The 16304-nt window shown below is 48.6% G+C and overlaps 1 protein-coding gene across 1 annotated transcript in view; it reads left to right on the plus strand.

The window, feature by feature from the left end:
• The window catches only part of SORBS1 (sorbin and SH3 domain containing 1), a 211022-nt gene that overhangs the window by 101353 nt on the left and 93365 nt on the right, over positions 1-16304 (plus strand). The window contains exons 3-6 of the mRNA XM_023754890.1: positions 2665-2719; positions 4746-4814; positions 7091-7186; positions 8603-8731. Coding sequence (XP_023610658.1) covers positions 2710-2719; positions 4746-4814; positions 7091-7186; positions 8603-8731 — 304 coding nt within the window. The 5' untranslated portion in view covers positions 2665-2709. The remainder of the gene's footprint in view (positions 1-2664; positions 2720-4745; positions 4815-7090; positions 7187-8602; positions 8732-16304) is intronic.

Consider the following 16304-nt stretch of genomic DNA (forward strand, 5'->3'; position numbering starts at 1 on the left):
CGAGTTGTATGTCATGATAGCCATCATCGGGCTCTGGAATAGTCACCGCTGTCGTAACTACTGACTAGGACTGGGTACTGGGCGCCATCCTTGGCTAGCTGCCACTGCCATTCTTGCTACAGTTTTTATTTTAAACAGCTCACTGCGTCTTTTGTGTCACCTGCTGCAGATTCAATCAATCACCAAGTGACAACAGCAGAACCTTCTCCCCCAAAAGTCTTTGTTTGCAGAGCTGGTACTCACCTATGCATCGTCATCGACACCTCCTGTCATACTAGTTCTTAAAATATCAAAATAATGTCCTACCTACCAGCCTGGGCCCATTCTCTTCCAGCTTCTTACAATCCAGCCATTGCATGGTTAGCTCCTGGCACAGGGAGGGGCGTCCCAGAGCCTGCCTTAGCTGGCATCTGCTGTGGTGGTGGAGGTTGTGGCAAAGTGATGGATAGTATTTTGGATATTAGCCCTGACCGTGTGTACTTAAGATTAGTCTGTAAGTAAGAGGGGCTGACACTCAGAAATCACCAGAATCTATATTAAGAAATATAAAACGCGCAAAGGGCTACCCACGTATGACAGTGATCACTCATCGTGTGTGAGACGAGGCATCCTTTGTGTTTGGTTCATAGAATGTTTCCATTCATCTCCTTCCCTGCCTAAGAATGCTGTTGTGCTATGTACTTATTTACAAAATTAAGATGAATTAAACTAAATAATATGGAGGGAATTGGTAAATGAATTATAGCATGTTAATACTATGAAATATTATATAGCCACTAAAATGATGGACTTAATGACTGTAGAAGTTCAGGAAATGTTCATGAAATATTTAATTTAAAAGTTAGAACACAAAACTGCCCAGACATATGGTTACAACTATGTAAGCGCTATTTATACAAATAAATGAAGGTAAGAAGGACTGTAAAGGAATAAAAGTTCTTTTCTGTTAAGATAGCTCTGTGGTTGAATAATACCATTTCTTAAATAATGCTTTAAAAACTAAATAAATAAAACCTTAACATAAAAATTTGATTACCAAAATAAAGTTTTACATGAAAATGTTTGGATGCTATCACCACAGCCCTTTTGGTCCTGGGAAGCAAATTGATGTATTATCAACCAGGGTTGGAAACCACTGGGGCGTTCAGAACACAGGTTGTGCTCCTGGACTGAGAGAACCACCGCTTAGAGAATGATCTAAGGGGGCTGTTGAAGGTCATGGGTCGTCTCAGGTGTATTGACAGTGACAGAGGCAAAGTTCGTGTTGATTTGGGCTGCACAGGACTTGGAGTGATTTGCTTGTTGCCTTGAGCATTCTACTCGGTCATTTCCAAGGACAGCAAGGCAGCCACCTAGAAAGGAAACAGGTGCCTATGTTAGAAAGGAAACTAAAGCATGTCTCTTTGTGCAGAGCCTCAGACCATACCTTGACCTTCTTACTACAGAATGATCACAATAAAAGTTCCAGCAGGTTTTTGTTTTTGTTTTTGGTAAAAGTTGAAAGATGATTCTACACTTTATATGAAAATGCAAAGGACCTAGAAAAGCCAAAACGATTTTGAAAAAGAACAAAGTTAGAAGACTCATGCTACCTGATTTCAACACTTACTATAAAGCTATAGTAATCAAGGCAGTGAGTTATTGCATAAAGAAAGATAAGTGGGACAGAATGAAGTCCAGAAATAGGCCCACATATATGTGGCCAAATGCTAAATTGTGTTATGCAGAGCAAGAAAAGCTATATAGAAGATTACATGCACTATGATACCATTTACATGAAGTTCTAGGAAAGAAGAAACTAGTGACATTACTGGTGATGAGACCATACTAACTGAGAGGGTTATTCATTTGAGTGTCAGTGGAGAGTGCAGTGCCTAAGAGCCTGGGCTTTCGATTCAGGCTGTCTGGGTTCCAGTAGCAACTCTTTGTTCACCTCTCTGTGCTTCGGTTTCCTCATCTGTATGAACCAACACAGTGTTAGTGCTTGCCTTGTAGGGTCATTGTGAGGATCAAGTGAATTAACATAATTAAAGCATCTTGAACATTTCCCTGTGCCTTATAAGCCATATTTATTGCTGCTGATTTTGTTGTTGTTATTATTAACCTCCAATAATATTGTGATTTCACCTTTCTCCTAAAACTTGGTTCTTTCCGAACTTCTCTCTCTCCGTGACCCATGTGCACTCATGTAACTCTAGGGTTTTATTCGAATACTAGAGGCCCGGTTCACGGCCCAAATGTTGCTGTGAGCCCGGCTTCTGGATGAGTGGCCCTCCCCCTGTGCGAGTGCCCTGACCACCAGGGGGCAGCTCCTGCATTAAGCATCTGCCCCCTGGTGGTCAATGCACATCATAGTGACCGGTTGATCCACCGTTTGGTCGATTTGCATATCAGGGTTTTATTATATAGGATCAGAGCTGGACTCTTCCTTGCATAGTATTGAAATCAAGTACGGGCAACAAAACTGTGGCCAAGGTGGTTGAGTGATGTGCCCGCGGTCATGTTAGTACGCAGCAGACCAGAAGCTTGGCCACGTTGACTCCTGGTTCAGCTCTGTTTTATCAAGGATGTATGTGTTGTTTTTTCCTTTTCAATGTGAGCCACAGGGACTTATCTTGAACCTGCCATTCATTGGTTTCATTGTGTGGTTTTGTTTTTCTGCAGAGCAGTGCCGAGCCCCAGTTGCAAAAGACTTGTCCTGTCACCACCATGAGCTCTGGTAAGTCATTTAAAACCCTTTTCTTCTCGACAAATCCACAAAACTGGGCAGTTTACCCAGATTTCTTACTTACTCTGAAGGTTCCAACTACATTTCATTTTTTATTTTTGAGACCTGGGTAAGTGCCAGAGCTTTGTCATAAATCGTCATCATCACTATCATCACATGCATTGTTGAGGATTTATTCTCTACCACGTGACAGGAACTATGCTATACACTTTACATGCATGTGTCCTCATCTTTGTAATAGCTTCCTTTCTCTCTATCTTTAACAACTTTATGGAGGTATAATTGGCATACAGTAAACTGTGGATCTATTAAGTATACAATTTGATAAATTTTGACATCTATACACCTCAGTGGCATTTCTTAATCCCAGTGAGTGCAGCAAAAAGAAACCAATGGACTATAATTGCCCCTGGGTGCAAGCTAATCTAACACTTACTTCATCCAGGCTGACAGAGTGGTGTGCTCCCCTTTTGCTGTGCATGTGGTAGTAAAAATCAAGACCTACACAAATGACTAGTTTTGAGTATATTGCATTTAGAGCTGGGGTGGAAAGCATGGGCTAGGGAAGACGGGGAATGGAACAAGCCCCTGCTCATTGTGCAGCCAAGAGTTTGAGGCAGAGAAGTTTCCATTTGGAGATTAAGACCTGTCTGCCTCGGCCACTGGGCCCACCTCGGCCACTGAGCCCACCTCGGCCCCTGAGTCCACTTCAGCCACTGGACCCACCTCAGCCACTGGGCCCGCCTCGGCCACTGGGCCCGCCTCGGCCACTGGGCCCGCTTCGGCCAATGAGCCCGCCTCAGCCACCGAGCCTGCCTGGAGCCTCCCATGACCTGTAGGCTGTGGGGGTGAGGGGGATGACCAAAGGGCTAGCTTATTCAAGGGTGTTCCAATCCTGAGTAATTTCCAGCATGTTCCGGAAATCTCAGAGGATGAGAAACAAGTCTTTCCACGTATTTACATACAGTGCCTTTTTAGCCAGGTCCTAAACTGGGTGGACAGTGTGTGCTTAGGACTGAGGAGGGCTCTGGGTGGGATAGCTCAGGGCCACAACTTGGCTTCCTCAGGTACCACTGTGTGACCTTGGGCCTGTGGTGGACCCTTCTCTGCATTCTCCTCCGTAAAACAGACATCCTAGAAGCACCAATCCATTGGGATTGTGTGAGGATTAAGTGAGGCCTTGCTCCCTAAGTACTGAGTACCTGGCGCCAGGCTTGGCTGGTCTTCCGCCCATGGGTTCCCAGCTCCGATGTCCTCCTTGGGAGGGGAGGGACTGGCCCCTGATGCCTTCGGTGCTCTTGTTATGCATAAGATGCCGCACACCTTTTCCCTCCAAGGGGCTCAGGTACTGCCAGCAGCTCCTGCTTTGTAACGCTTTTTCGTTTTTGTTACCATTTTTTTAAACTTTGGCTCTGCAGCCTAAAGAGTTTTTGTTCTTCTAATATCAAAATTAGCCCAAACTGGCATTGCTACCTACTCCTGGCAAAATAAGGGCAGAGGAAGTAGGAAGGGAGGGCCGGGCTGGAGGGCAAGGGTGTGGAAGTGCCTGTGGGAGGTCTCCCTATTTCTCCCTCTCGGGTGGTGCGAGAAGGAGGCTTTCACAGCCAGAGTCCAAAAAGTCTGGACCCTCTGACCTGACAACTCCACTCTTGGGAATTTCCATCTTAATTCCAAGAAAACAAAAACACCATCCACATAAAGGTGGGGTCTCTCTAGGTTCATGCTGTGTATTTACATGGGGGAATAATATGCCGCTATTAAAAATGATCATTTGGAAGAAAGCAGTTCTGTGGGAAACACTTGTTTTAACCTCTGGTGGACAGAGCAGCATGAAAACAGCTTTTGCCTTCTCTCCTGGTCCAGACAACACACAGTTCTCCGAATTCTCCCATGACACCCAAGGGGGCCCATCTCCAGGCCTGAGCAGCCCCCACGTCCCCAGCACCTCCCACCGGGTGGGACTCAACAAATGTTGGGGAGACCTCATCTCTAGCCTCATGCTTCTTTCTTTCTCCAGAATGTGACGTTGGCGCTTCTAAAGCCGTGGTGAACGGGTTGGCACCAGGCAGCAATGGGCAGGACAAAGGTAAGGCTTTTAAAGGGAAGCCCAGCTTGGTACTGGGAAGCGTTTCTAGAAGGAGCAGGATGTCGGGGCGGGACCACCTGCCCAGTGGGAATAGTCATGGTCCAATCAGGCCCTTTACTGGAGACCTGTTTCCCACACTGAGTTTCTGAAACCGTGAGCACGATCTTGTATCTCAGGAGTCTGAGGCTGCTGCTTCCCACTGTGAGGTGACTTATTAAAAACTGTCTCTTGCTCACAGGGTGTTTCAAATAACAGATCAAATATACAGACCAAGGTGTACCTCCTGCCTGCTGCATATGGCATTTATCAGCCTGCAGTTTTCCTCACTGGCATTTCACCTTCATAGCCCTGACCCTGAGGCAGGAGCCTTTGTTGCTGAAATAAATGATTTCAGTGGCATTCATTTCATGCACATCCTCTCATATTTTCAGTTTTTAAAAATTTTAGGATGAAAGATTTAAGTGCGAAATGAGTGATGGATAAGATGACCTTTGAGGTCCCATTTGCCCTGTCATCTCTCATCCCGAATGTCTCGATGTGGCTGCCCAGGTAGCAGGCAGCGGGGCTTCCCGTGGCTCTTCTGCAGCCAGGGGTGGGTTGGAGTGATAAGGTACAGACATCTCAGGAGGTCCTTTGTCCTCATGGGTGTGACTAGAAAGCACAGGCATTGCATGATCTGCAGTATTTATTCCTGCTTCAGATTCTGGGTGCCAGTGGTTCTCTCCATGCTCACCCCACTAAATTTTAGGGTATCAAGAGGGAGGGCAGAAGTCTTATCATTGGGCATTTAAGTAACTTCAGAGAGTTTGATGTGTTTGGCTTTTGTAATTTTAGGCTGGTTTAGCCAAGTATTCCTTTTTCGACAAGGCCAAATGCAAAGTCGGAAGGAAGAGCCGGAGAGGGAAGGCATAGAGAGCGGAGGGGTGGGGAGTGGGGTGGTGGTTTGGGGCGCTTTCTCTGGCAAGAGGTGTCCTGCTGCCAGCCTGTTCTTGCCTCCCTGCTGGCCGCCCTCCTGTACTCAGGGTGTGGGGCCGTGTTCTCGGGGTCCTGGACAATCAGGCGGAGTTGTACCAGGGGATGTTGAAGGGCGGTGCCTGTGGAGTGGCTCCAGGGGAGGGTTCAGTCCTCCAGTGAGGAGCACGGAGAGGATGGGCTCTGATGCTTAAAGAGCCTGTGGTGCCAGCAACACCGTCCCTGTGAATTCACTTAAGGAAGAGGCTCCAGGGGTGCGGGGGGAGGGCGGCAGATGGAGGTGGTTTCTGCTCCCTCTTCAGTAAAAATCACCTTTGGTTGGGAAGAGGAGGCAGATGCAACCCATAGGTCATCCTGGTGGCCCGAGGAGGTCCCTGAACCCAGTGCCGGGACAGTGAACTCTAGCCTCAGCCTCTCTCCTTGAGTGAAGCTGGGTGACTCTGAGCGGCTCTCTGAGCCTCTGGCTTCTTCCTCTGAAAGTGGTAACATAACAGAAGTCTCCCACCAGCCAGTCTCCCAGCTGGTCTTCGAGAGCAGTGAATAAACAGGATTGCTGCGAAAGCGTGTTTGTACCTTCACACGTGCAGCCCTTGCCGCGCCCCACGAGTTATCCCGGTCTGAAAGCTCAGCCGGTGTCAGATCCCGGGCTGCGCACTTAGGTGCTGCCCTGAGTCTTGAATATGCACTTGGACACTTGGCAGCCTCTTGCCCGAGAAAGGGTGGGTTGAAGCAAGACCATCTGCTGCCCGACAGATGGGGGTTCTGATTTGCTTGGGGACAGAGGGCTATACTTGTCAGAGGAGGCACAGGACCCCAGAAGGTACGATTCTGTGGAAGCAGTTGTGATGGCTGAAGGAACCAGGCAACTCACAGACTGGTCCCTTTCCTTCCTCCACTCACCTGGGGCCGGAGCCATAGCTCTCCTTCTCGGAGCGCACCCACCCACAACCCAGCACAGACACCCCAGCATTCTTTCAGGGGCCCCCTGGACCCTGATTCTCTCCCCTTCCTCTATTTGCCAGGCCATCTGCATCTCTAAATCTTGGCAAGTTCCTGGTGTGGCAGGAGGTACAGAGACACTGACCAACTGCACGCGGGCACCGGTAGGAGGGAGGGTTCTGCCGTCTTGGCACAGAACTCTAAAGAGAGAAAGCAGGTTATTTCAAATCACTGCATCTACTGCTCTTTCTAGTGTTCTTTTCATGTGGGCGACTTCCTCCTATTGTCCCTGCCGAATCCCTCAACTGCCTGAGTGTTTCCCAATGTCCTTCCTGGAGGCACCATTTACCCTTTTGTGTTTGCAGCAACCACCGACCCCTCACGCGCACGCTCTATTTCTGCTGTTAAAATAATTCCTGTGAAGACAGTGAAAAGCTCTCCAGGCCTAGTACTCCCTCCAGGTACCTCTCCTTGGGTTGGTTTCTTCTTTTAATTGTTAGCAGATCATGCATGGTGTTTCTTCTTTCCTTCTAACAAAGACTGGAGGCTTAATCCTTGCATGCTTAGGAGCCATTCCCTCTCACTTCCTCGGTTGGTTTCCTTTCTTCGTTTTTGTGTGTGTGTGTGTGTGTGTGTGTGTGTGTGTGTGTGTGTGTGTTTCTGTGAGCCAGCCAGTCTGGAGACAAACTGACAGCTACCTTGTGCCCCTTCCCCTCTTTAGGAGAAGGGTCACCCAGAGGCTAAGCATTTACTCTGTGCAGGTCTGAGGTACATGGACTTCTTAGGCTCTCCCTAGAGGTTTCCAGCTCCCGGTACTTTATTTAGAACTCCAGTCTCCCGGAGAATTCATTGGCCGCACAGGGACCCTCTGAATTGGGCTGAACTTGGAAAAGAGGCTTCGCTTCTCTCTGCCTGGCACAGGCCTGGGAATGAGGTGGATGTCTGAGCCCCCATCCTGTCCACTGCCCTTAAACTTGACCTCATCATCCTAGGCTTGATGATTTTAGGTCAGCGATCCCAGCTGTGCTGTGGAATTCAGTTCAGCTCGGCCGCACAGAAAGAAGCGTGAGCACGTGCGCCTGCTAGGGCTGTGCTCTGCGTTGGCGGCGCCTCCCGGGCCGACTCTCGGGAGGGTGAGCAGCCAGCTCTTTTGAAGCCTGTTTTGAAACCCTTCTCAGTGCGATTCTGAAAGATGACCCGGGCCTGTTATTAGGCCATTGTCACCTGCGGAGAGGTCGGGACCCAGTGACGGCTCGGCTGGGTGCCGCGCACACTGTTCAGGGAAGGCTTTAGCATTCCTGGTCCTTTCCTTTGGTGTGAATTTTCTTCATTAAGTTGGAATGCGAGGCTCTCTCACCCCTGGTCTTTCTGCCCAGGCAGCAGATCCTGTCTCATCTTTTCAGGGTCCTGACTTGCTGATGCAGGTTTTCTTTTCCTTTTCCCACCAGAGAAGTGATTCTCTGCAGAAAACCACTGAATTCCTGATGTGCCTCGAGCTTTTCTAAGACGGATGGTCTGGAAACTTGAGAAATCTTTCATAAACTCTGTGCCTTACTAATTGGTCAGACATCTGCTCACCAACCTACACTTCATTTAATAAAAGAAATAAACCCGCTTTCATTTTGAAAAGTCTTCAGCTGATATTGTAACTCATACATATACTCCATTTCCCCCTAACCTCATGATGGGTGGTAAACCTCTGAAAGTGGGGTTCATTCCTCTCCACTACCCACAAATTAATTCTCATTGACCATAAGATTGTGCGGCTGTGCCCAGGTTCATCTCATCCCCCAGCTGTAACAAGTTGCTTGCTGACTGTTGCTTAATCCTCTAGGAGCTGTGCATTCAGTCCTCCCTTTTGGATCTTTCCTTTTCAGACATGGATCCTACAAAAGTCTGCACTGGGAAGGGAGCCGTGACTCTCCGGGCCTCATCCTCCTACAGGGACACCCCAAGCAGTAGCCCGGTGAGCCCTCAGGAAAGCCCACAATACGAAAGCAAACCAGGTGAGCCACCCCTGCGACTGGGGGCAGGTATTCAAGTCACGTGGGAAGGGCACAGATTCATCAGCTGCTTCCTGATTCTCCCAGGGGCCCCTGGGTCACTCAGCTTTTTGTCCCATCTGCGATACATGGTGATCAATGCCCTGAACTGACAGGGCCCTCTTGCTTCTGGCAGAGGCACAGCAGCAACCACCACTTTATTTTAGCTTTTGACTGGACAGGTGGGCAGACACCCTATCTCAGAGCTGCGGTCTCTGCTGACTGCACTGGTGAGGACGGAGAGGCTTGGGGGTCTGGGGGGGGGGGGGACAGTGGAGAGATGGGCTAGTGGTTAGGTGTCTCTGAGGGCTTGGCTGTGCCTAGCCAGGCAGGGCTGGGGCTGAGAGGAAGCCAGAGGGCACTGAGAAGTTCAGGCGGCTGACTGACCTGGCTCCCAGGAGAGCAGAGGTGGGGCAGGGGTCAGGCTTGGCGGGGGGTGACCTGGCAGCTCAGGGAGCAGGACCAAAAGAGCAGGTCTCAGACCAGTGCAGACTAGGAGCTACAGAGACGAAGAATCCCCTCTGAAGCCCAGCTCCCCACACGACCCGCCACTCGGGAAGCCTGGGTGTCTAGGTTTAGACCTGGGACTTCGGGAGCTGGTAGATTTTGTTCAGGCTCTTCACCTGTTGGCTGTGCGAGTCCGGGGATATAGTTAGTCTCTCACGGCTGGTAATCTCATCTGCACTGCCTCCCGCATCCTTGTGAGGATGCAAGTGCGGGAGGTGTTTTGCACCACACCTGGTGCATGGAATGGGCTGCATTTGTTGCAGCAGGAGAGTCAGACATGGGCCCCTCATCCACTACCTTGGTAGTGCTTTCCTACCTTGGATAAGTCACACCTTTGAACACATGTGAAACCTGAGGGACTTGGGCAAGATGGCTTACAAGCCATTCTAGTTCTAAATGCTCGGTAACCTTGGGAAGACCTGATTATTTTGGCTGCTTTGGAGAGAGCTCTCCACAACCCAAGGGTCCTGGGAGTTGGGAAACGCTGATGTTGAGGTCCCACAGGCACCGTCAGGATCGGGCGGGACGGCCCTCTCCACTCTGGGGGCAGTGGGCGGTCCTCACACTTGGGTTGCATCAGAATCACCTGGATAAAAATACAGGTTCCTGGGCCCGCGTCAGAGCTTTAGAATTCCTGATTCCCCCCTGAAGGGCTGGGGTGCCGACCCAGGTTCTGCATTTCTGACGTTCCCAGGTCATGCTGATGCTGCTGTCCGAGGACCCCATTTGGGAGCTATTATAGGGGATGGGAGTTTCTTAAAGGAAGGAAATGAAGGTAGAAAAGGAATTGGGGTGATGACAACCCCCTTGGGACCGGAGAGGAAAGGAAGGGGGGCATGAAAACTCTTTGGCACAGTGGGGAGCAGTGTGTGGTGATAGAAGGGAATTAGACAAGATGGGGGTGGTCAGCGCCCAGCATCCTGGGAACTGGCTTTCTTTCTGTCCCATCCACCGGGAGCAGGTGCCAAGGCAGATGTCCGAGGGCGAGGCCAGGCTGGAGTGTGAGCTTCTTCTCCCTTGACTAAGGGAAAACGTGAGTGGCCTCCAGTACTAAAACTCAAAAGTAGCTTCGTGGCCCTCGATTTCTGAATTTACACCTGACTCTTGCCCCACTGCTGTTTGCCATTCTCGTCTCCAGGAAAGGTGGGGCCAGGAAGTGAAGGCAAAATAATTTCTTCCTAAAACAAGTCTAATCCAGCCTCTTCAGGCCTAATTGGGAAAATCCAGCTCCCAAGCTGGAGGACCTTAGGGGAAGAGAGAATCCCAAGTGATGGTTAAAGAGAAAAACCCTCCTCCCGCCCAGTGGCCCAATAAAACACCGGTCACCCCCTGGCCCTTTCTCTGGTGGTGAATGAGAGGTGAAAGGAAGGAGGAGCCTTGAGCTCCCCCTGGTGGTTATAGTGTGGCTACTCTTTTTTTTTTAAAATTGATTTTAGAGAAAGCGGTAGGGGAGTGGGGAGAGAGAGAGATCGATTTGTTGTTCCGCTTATTTATGCATTCATTAGTTGATTCTTATATGTACCTTGGCAGGGAATCAAACACTCAACCTTGGCATATCAGGATGGCACTTGAGCCAACTGAGCTACCCACCCAGGGCCACACTGTCAGTAGGCTTTCACTACAGGACTGTGCAGTTATTTGAGTCACTTTAGGAAACTCTCTCTAGTTCCCAAATAATTGTATGTCTTATAAATTTATTACAGCTAATTTGGGTGATAAAAGATCATGTTTTAAAATGCAAAAACTCTGAAGAATTAGGGGATAGCTATCAGTCATTCACACTTCACAGTAAATTAATCTTAGTAGATTATTTTCATCCTCATAAATTGAGATCACTGAATCCAAATTATTCATTCAGCCATTCACTTAGCATCATCTCTGTGTCAGACACTAAGCGAGTCGCTGGGAATTGTGATGAGAAGCGGGGAGAAGGGAGGAAAAGGGAGAATGATTCTGGGTGCATTAGGTGAGGACAGAAGGCAGTTTGTTGTAATAGGAGAGCCAGGCATGGGCCCCTAACCCACTACCTGCTTTCTGACCGTGGTTAAGTCACACATTTTAAGCACATCTGAAGTATGAGGGCCTGGGTGACATGGTTTCTAAGCCATTCTAGTCCCAAAATGCTCTGTGGCCTGACAAGTTTGGAACTGACCTGTCACAAACTGATTTCCATTCACTGGACAAATTCAAGATTGTGTACTAGAGCAGTTTGAGTGGGAAGAAATAAACTTGCTTTAAGTAGGGGGGGCGGGGAGCCCCGTACTGATTAAGAGCTGGAACGAGTGAATACTGGGGGTGAGGTTAAAAGGATGTGACTCTAGAGATAGGACCTTCAGGAGTGGGGATCTTGTCGCTGTACTCTGCTGCGCATGTACCAGCATCCTGGCTCCCTCGTCCTCCTCTCATCCCTGCCTACTCCCTCCCTCTGGGCCTCTGGATGACAACTTGTTGGCCCACACCAGTCTGAAGTCCTGTCCTGGGCCTGGGGGGCCCTGGGCCTGGACCTGCCTCATGAAAACAGCCTTGAACAATATTTGCAGGTAGCCATGCCCAGCCTGGACTGGAAAGCCCTACCAAGTGTGCGGTAATGAGTGCTCTTGCCAAGGATTGGGCATGCTTTCTACTCCCAATGTCTTCACAGAGAACTAATGTCAGATAGTGCCCAGCTCCCTCCCTGATCACTAGGCCAGTATCTGTCCCCCGGCTGCTCTGTCTACCCCTTCCCCCCACCTTGCTACCTGCCTTTGCCACCATCTTCCATTTCCTATAGGTCTCCCAAGTTGCTGATCATTGGCCTAGACTGGAAGCTCCAGCCCCCCACACTGCCCAGCACCTGCATCTGATTTCTTTCCCTACATGGGCCTTTGACACCCACATTTCAGAGATACCCCCTATTTCCAGTCCTTGCTCCAACTCTCTCATGCTGGGCTTGTCCTTGAATCATAGAGCTCTCTGAGGGCTCAGCTCTGCCACTTACCGTCTTTGTGATATGGGCAAATCACTCAGCCTTAGAGAGCTTCAATTTCTCATTTACAAAATAGGAATGATCGTAATAGAGTTGTTGGGATTCAATGAGCTCTTTCATGTCAACACTTAACACAGTGCCAGGCATGTAACCATTCTAGTTACTGCAGACAGGAGGCCCTTCAAAGAGGTTCAGTAATTTCAGTTAGAGGCCATGAGGGCCTGGGCCTGGCGTGGTGGCAGCAGGAATGAAGAGCAGGGGCCAAGGGTGAGTGGATTCGGAAGAGTGAAAGGGCAGGGCTCAGTGCAGTGTGTGTAAGGAGCACGGAGGGGTAAAGCTCAGTGCGGACAGGAGAATAACCGGCACTCATGGGGATGGTGGATTTATGCAGGAAGGTGAAGGGCTGTTGAATTCCTTTGTTAGACATCTTGAATTTTTTTGGCAAGGAAAGAACTTCTAGGAGGAAATTTGGAGTCGAAGTATGGATTTGGGAGCCACCTGATCACATGAACATGGAGAGGTGGAGATGCTGGGGATCAGGGACAGATGGAGCCTTTGGGATTCCCCAGTTCAAACCCACAGTCCAGACTCCTGCTCTCAAGTGGTAGCTTGACTCTGGGTCCCTGACCATGGCTTCCCAACCAACCTCCTAATCTCAGAACGTGGGCCTTGGTTTTTGAATCAGAACCACTAAGGTTACTGGGTGAGGCATTACCTTACCCCTGCTTCCTGATGCCATTGCCTGGCAGTCTCAGTGTTGGCCCTGTGGTTCAGAGTGACCCCACCACATCCCAGGTCAGGGCGTTTTTACTCAAAAGGAGACAGGGAGCCTGAACTGGTGATGGGTGTGATACACTTCCTGTCTGGTGTAGCCTGAAGACCATCAGTCCCTGCATTTTGACTCACAAGCCAAAAGCCAGGTCAGATCTTACATGTTGCTCATTCTGTGCCAGTTGGCTCCACTCCTGCCCGGTTCTTGAGAAACAAGTCAGCTTTGGACATGAAGATTCTTGGACCTGCAATCAGCTCATTTCCTCTAGTTTGAGCCTCGCATTTGCTCTCCAGAAATGGCAGGAGCAGAAAGGTGTCATGAGAAAATTAACATTGAAGCAGTTAAAGGCACTTCCTGCCCTTGTTACTGCAGAGTCCTTTTTATGAGCACATGTGTGAGAATCAGGGCCGAGAGATGGCGGGAAATTCCCCAAAAGAGAACAACCTCACTCTGATACCAACTCCAAGTTCAGGGGATTCCCAAAACCATCCTCAGGGTTGATCATTTGCTAGAAGGACTCAAAGAGCTCATTGAAAGCTGTTGTGCTCATGGTTATGGTTTATTTCAGATTAAAATCAGCAGGAGAAGCACAGAGTTTCCAATGTCCTCTCCTGTGGAGTCAGGACGTGCAGTTCCTGGCCTTGAGGTGTACACGATGCTCAGATATTCCAACCAGGAAGTGCACCTGAGCCACGTGTCCACAGAGTTGTTGGTTTTTTAAAAATATATTTTTATTAATTTCAGAGAGGAAGGGAGAGGGAGAGAGAGAAAGAAACATCAATGATCAGAGAGAATCATTAAACGACTGCCTCCTGCATGCCCCCTACTGAGGACCAAGCCTGCAACCCAGGCATGTGCCCTGACCCAGCATGGAACCATGACCTCCTGGTTCATAGGCTGACGCTCAGCCACAGAGCCACACTGGCTGGGCATGTCCAGAGTTTTTGTTCAGACTTCCTTACATAGGCTTTCCCACTGCCCATGTGCTAATACTCTTAATCAATCACATTATTGGTGTGGCACACAGACACTCCTATCAGGATGACCTTCCAGGGGTTTAGAGAATAACTCTCAGAAGTCAGAGGGCAGAGCCAGATGTCTTTTTGAGTAAGGTTAAGTTCTTTACCACATAACATGAGTAAAAAATAAACATAAAGAGCTTAAAACACTCGTAGAGCCACTTTAACACATCTCATCTGTTAGACACTCTACAGAATGTGTCAATTCTCTCAGAGAAAGTTATCCTAAGATTCCAAGAAGAACTGATCAGTAAAACCATGTAGAACAGATCAAAATGAAATTAGCACAGAAAGAGATACAAAAAAAATGTCAGGGGGCTGTGGTCTCAGGCCAGAAAAGATTGTCTGTGAAAGACAGATGGAGGAAGAGATAAGGCAAAATAAATATTACTTCCTTCTTGTGGGAAGGCTCAGGTCTCTTCCGAGCTGTAGAGCCTACCTAGGACCCAGCTTTCCAACATTTATTGAAGGAAGCATTCTGATAGTCTCCTCACATCAAAGTTAATAGCTGATGGTTATGTGTATAAGATTTCACATGCTATACTCGGGCACATAATGGTCTTGCTGCCACCAGCCTTCAAGGTTCAGAAGACTGGGTAACGGATGAAGGGTGACGAAACTGCAGAAACACAGCTGTCCTATAAAGGATGAGAGGGGAGGACTGCTCAGAGAGGTCCTGGGACCCACAGGGAAAGGGGAACCGTTTTAATGACTTGGAATTAGAAGAAAAAGTGGGTTGAGCCCCAAGAATATTATGTTCTTGACACTATTTATCAAATGGCAGATGTTAGCAACTCTAATTTACCTCTCTGTCTGGGCAGATTTTTTTCCCTTATGTTTTGGATTCCTAGTTTACTGAGCTCATACTTATGCCAGACATTTCCCTTTGATCCTCATGACTCAAAAGAGGTAGATAATGTCTCTCTCACAAATGAGGCTAAGTCATTTGCTGCGGGATGTGCAGTTAGCGAGATAGTCAGGACTCAAACCTGGCAGTCTGGTGCCGACACGGGAGTCCCTTTATGATGCCCAGACCTTCGGCGGCACAGACTCTTCTCAGTTTTCCACGACATAATGTTTGCCAGTGTCACTGAGTAGAACCAACCCAGCTGAGAACCAAAGAAGGTGCAAAATAAGGTGCCCTAAGTCCATGCAGAAAGCGCACATCCTTTAAGGAAAAGCCCCTCACTCAGAGCCTATGGATATTTTAGTGTATTTGTAAATCTAATAAACTTGATAGAATGATTGACAAAGGTAGACGAGAAATAATGTAGAACGGAGGGTGGGACAGTCGAAGTGACAGGTGCCAGGGAGTAGGGAGAGTCATTGTCACAGTGTGTCACCTGGTGTTTCAGGATCTGTTTGATGTGAGGGCCAGGGTTCTGGATGGATGCAACAGAGAGGGTTGAAAATGATCACGTTGAGGCTACTTCACATACCTGACCTCTGGAGCTCCAGCAACCCTGCGAGTAAGGATTATGGTTTATAGATGACGAGAGTGAAGTTTCGAGTGATTGACAGCTTGCCCTTGGTCACACAAGCTAATACATTGCAATAATGTGAATAAAATTCAAGTCCTATAAATTTCCCAACTTCTGTGGTTGGGAAGAGAAGACAAATACCTGTGATTTGTCCATAAGGGAGGGGCAGAAATGCAACAGACAACCTACTAAAGGAATATACAACTGAAATCTGTAAAAACTCTGACCAGATTGGGGGGGGAGGGGGAATAAACAAACAAAATAGATATAGTTAGTTTTCCAGAACCAGGGATGTTTTTAAGTATTCCTTATATCAGTGGTTCTCAAAGTGTAGGTTATGGACCATCAGCCTTGGCCTCCCTTGGGAACATGTTAAAAATGCAGATTTTTGGACTGACCTCCCATCATGAGTCAGAGGCTCTGGGGGGCAGAGCACAGCAGTCTGTCCTGTGTGATTCTGATGCAGCTCTGACACCTTGTGGCTCCCCCACCTCCCTGAAATGTAGGCTCTGCTTTGTGGCCCATGTGGGGTTGCTGACTATCCTACGGATGGTGGGCGGAGCGCCGTACTCCATTCTGGAGACCGGGGCTGACTGCTTTGTCGTCGCCTGGCTGTGTGACTTTGGGCAAGTCAGTTGGCCTTTCTATTTCCTCGTCCATGAAGTAAAGCCTCGTGTGCACTAAAATACTAAATAGGAGCAAAAGTGACTAACAGTGTCTGGCAGAAAAATGTTCAATAAATGTGTGTAAATCTCAACTTGACATCTGGAGAGCCCATCTCTAGTCCTTGAGG

The sequence above is a fragment of the Myotis lucifugus genome, unplaced genomic scaffold (genome assembly GCF_000147115.1).
Source record: "Myotis lucifugus unplaced genomic scaffold, Myoluc2.0 scaffold_66, whole genome shotgun sequence".
NCBI lineage: Eukaryota > Metazoa > Chordata > Mammalia > Chiroptera > Vespertilionidae > Myotis > Myotis lucifugus.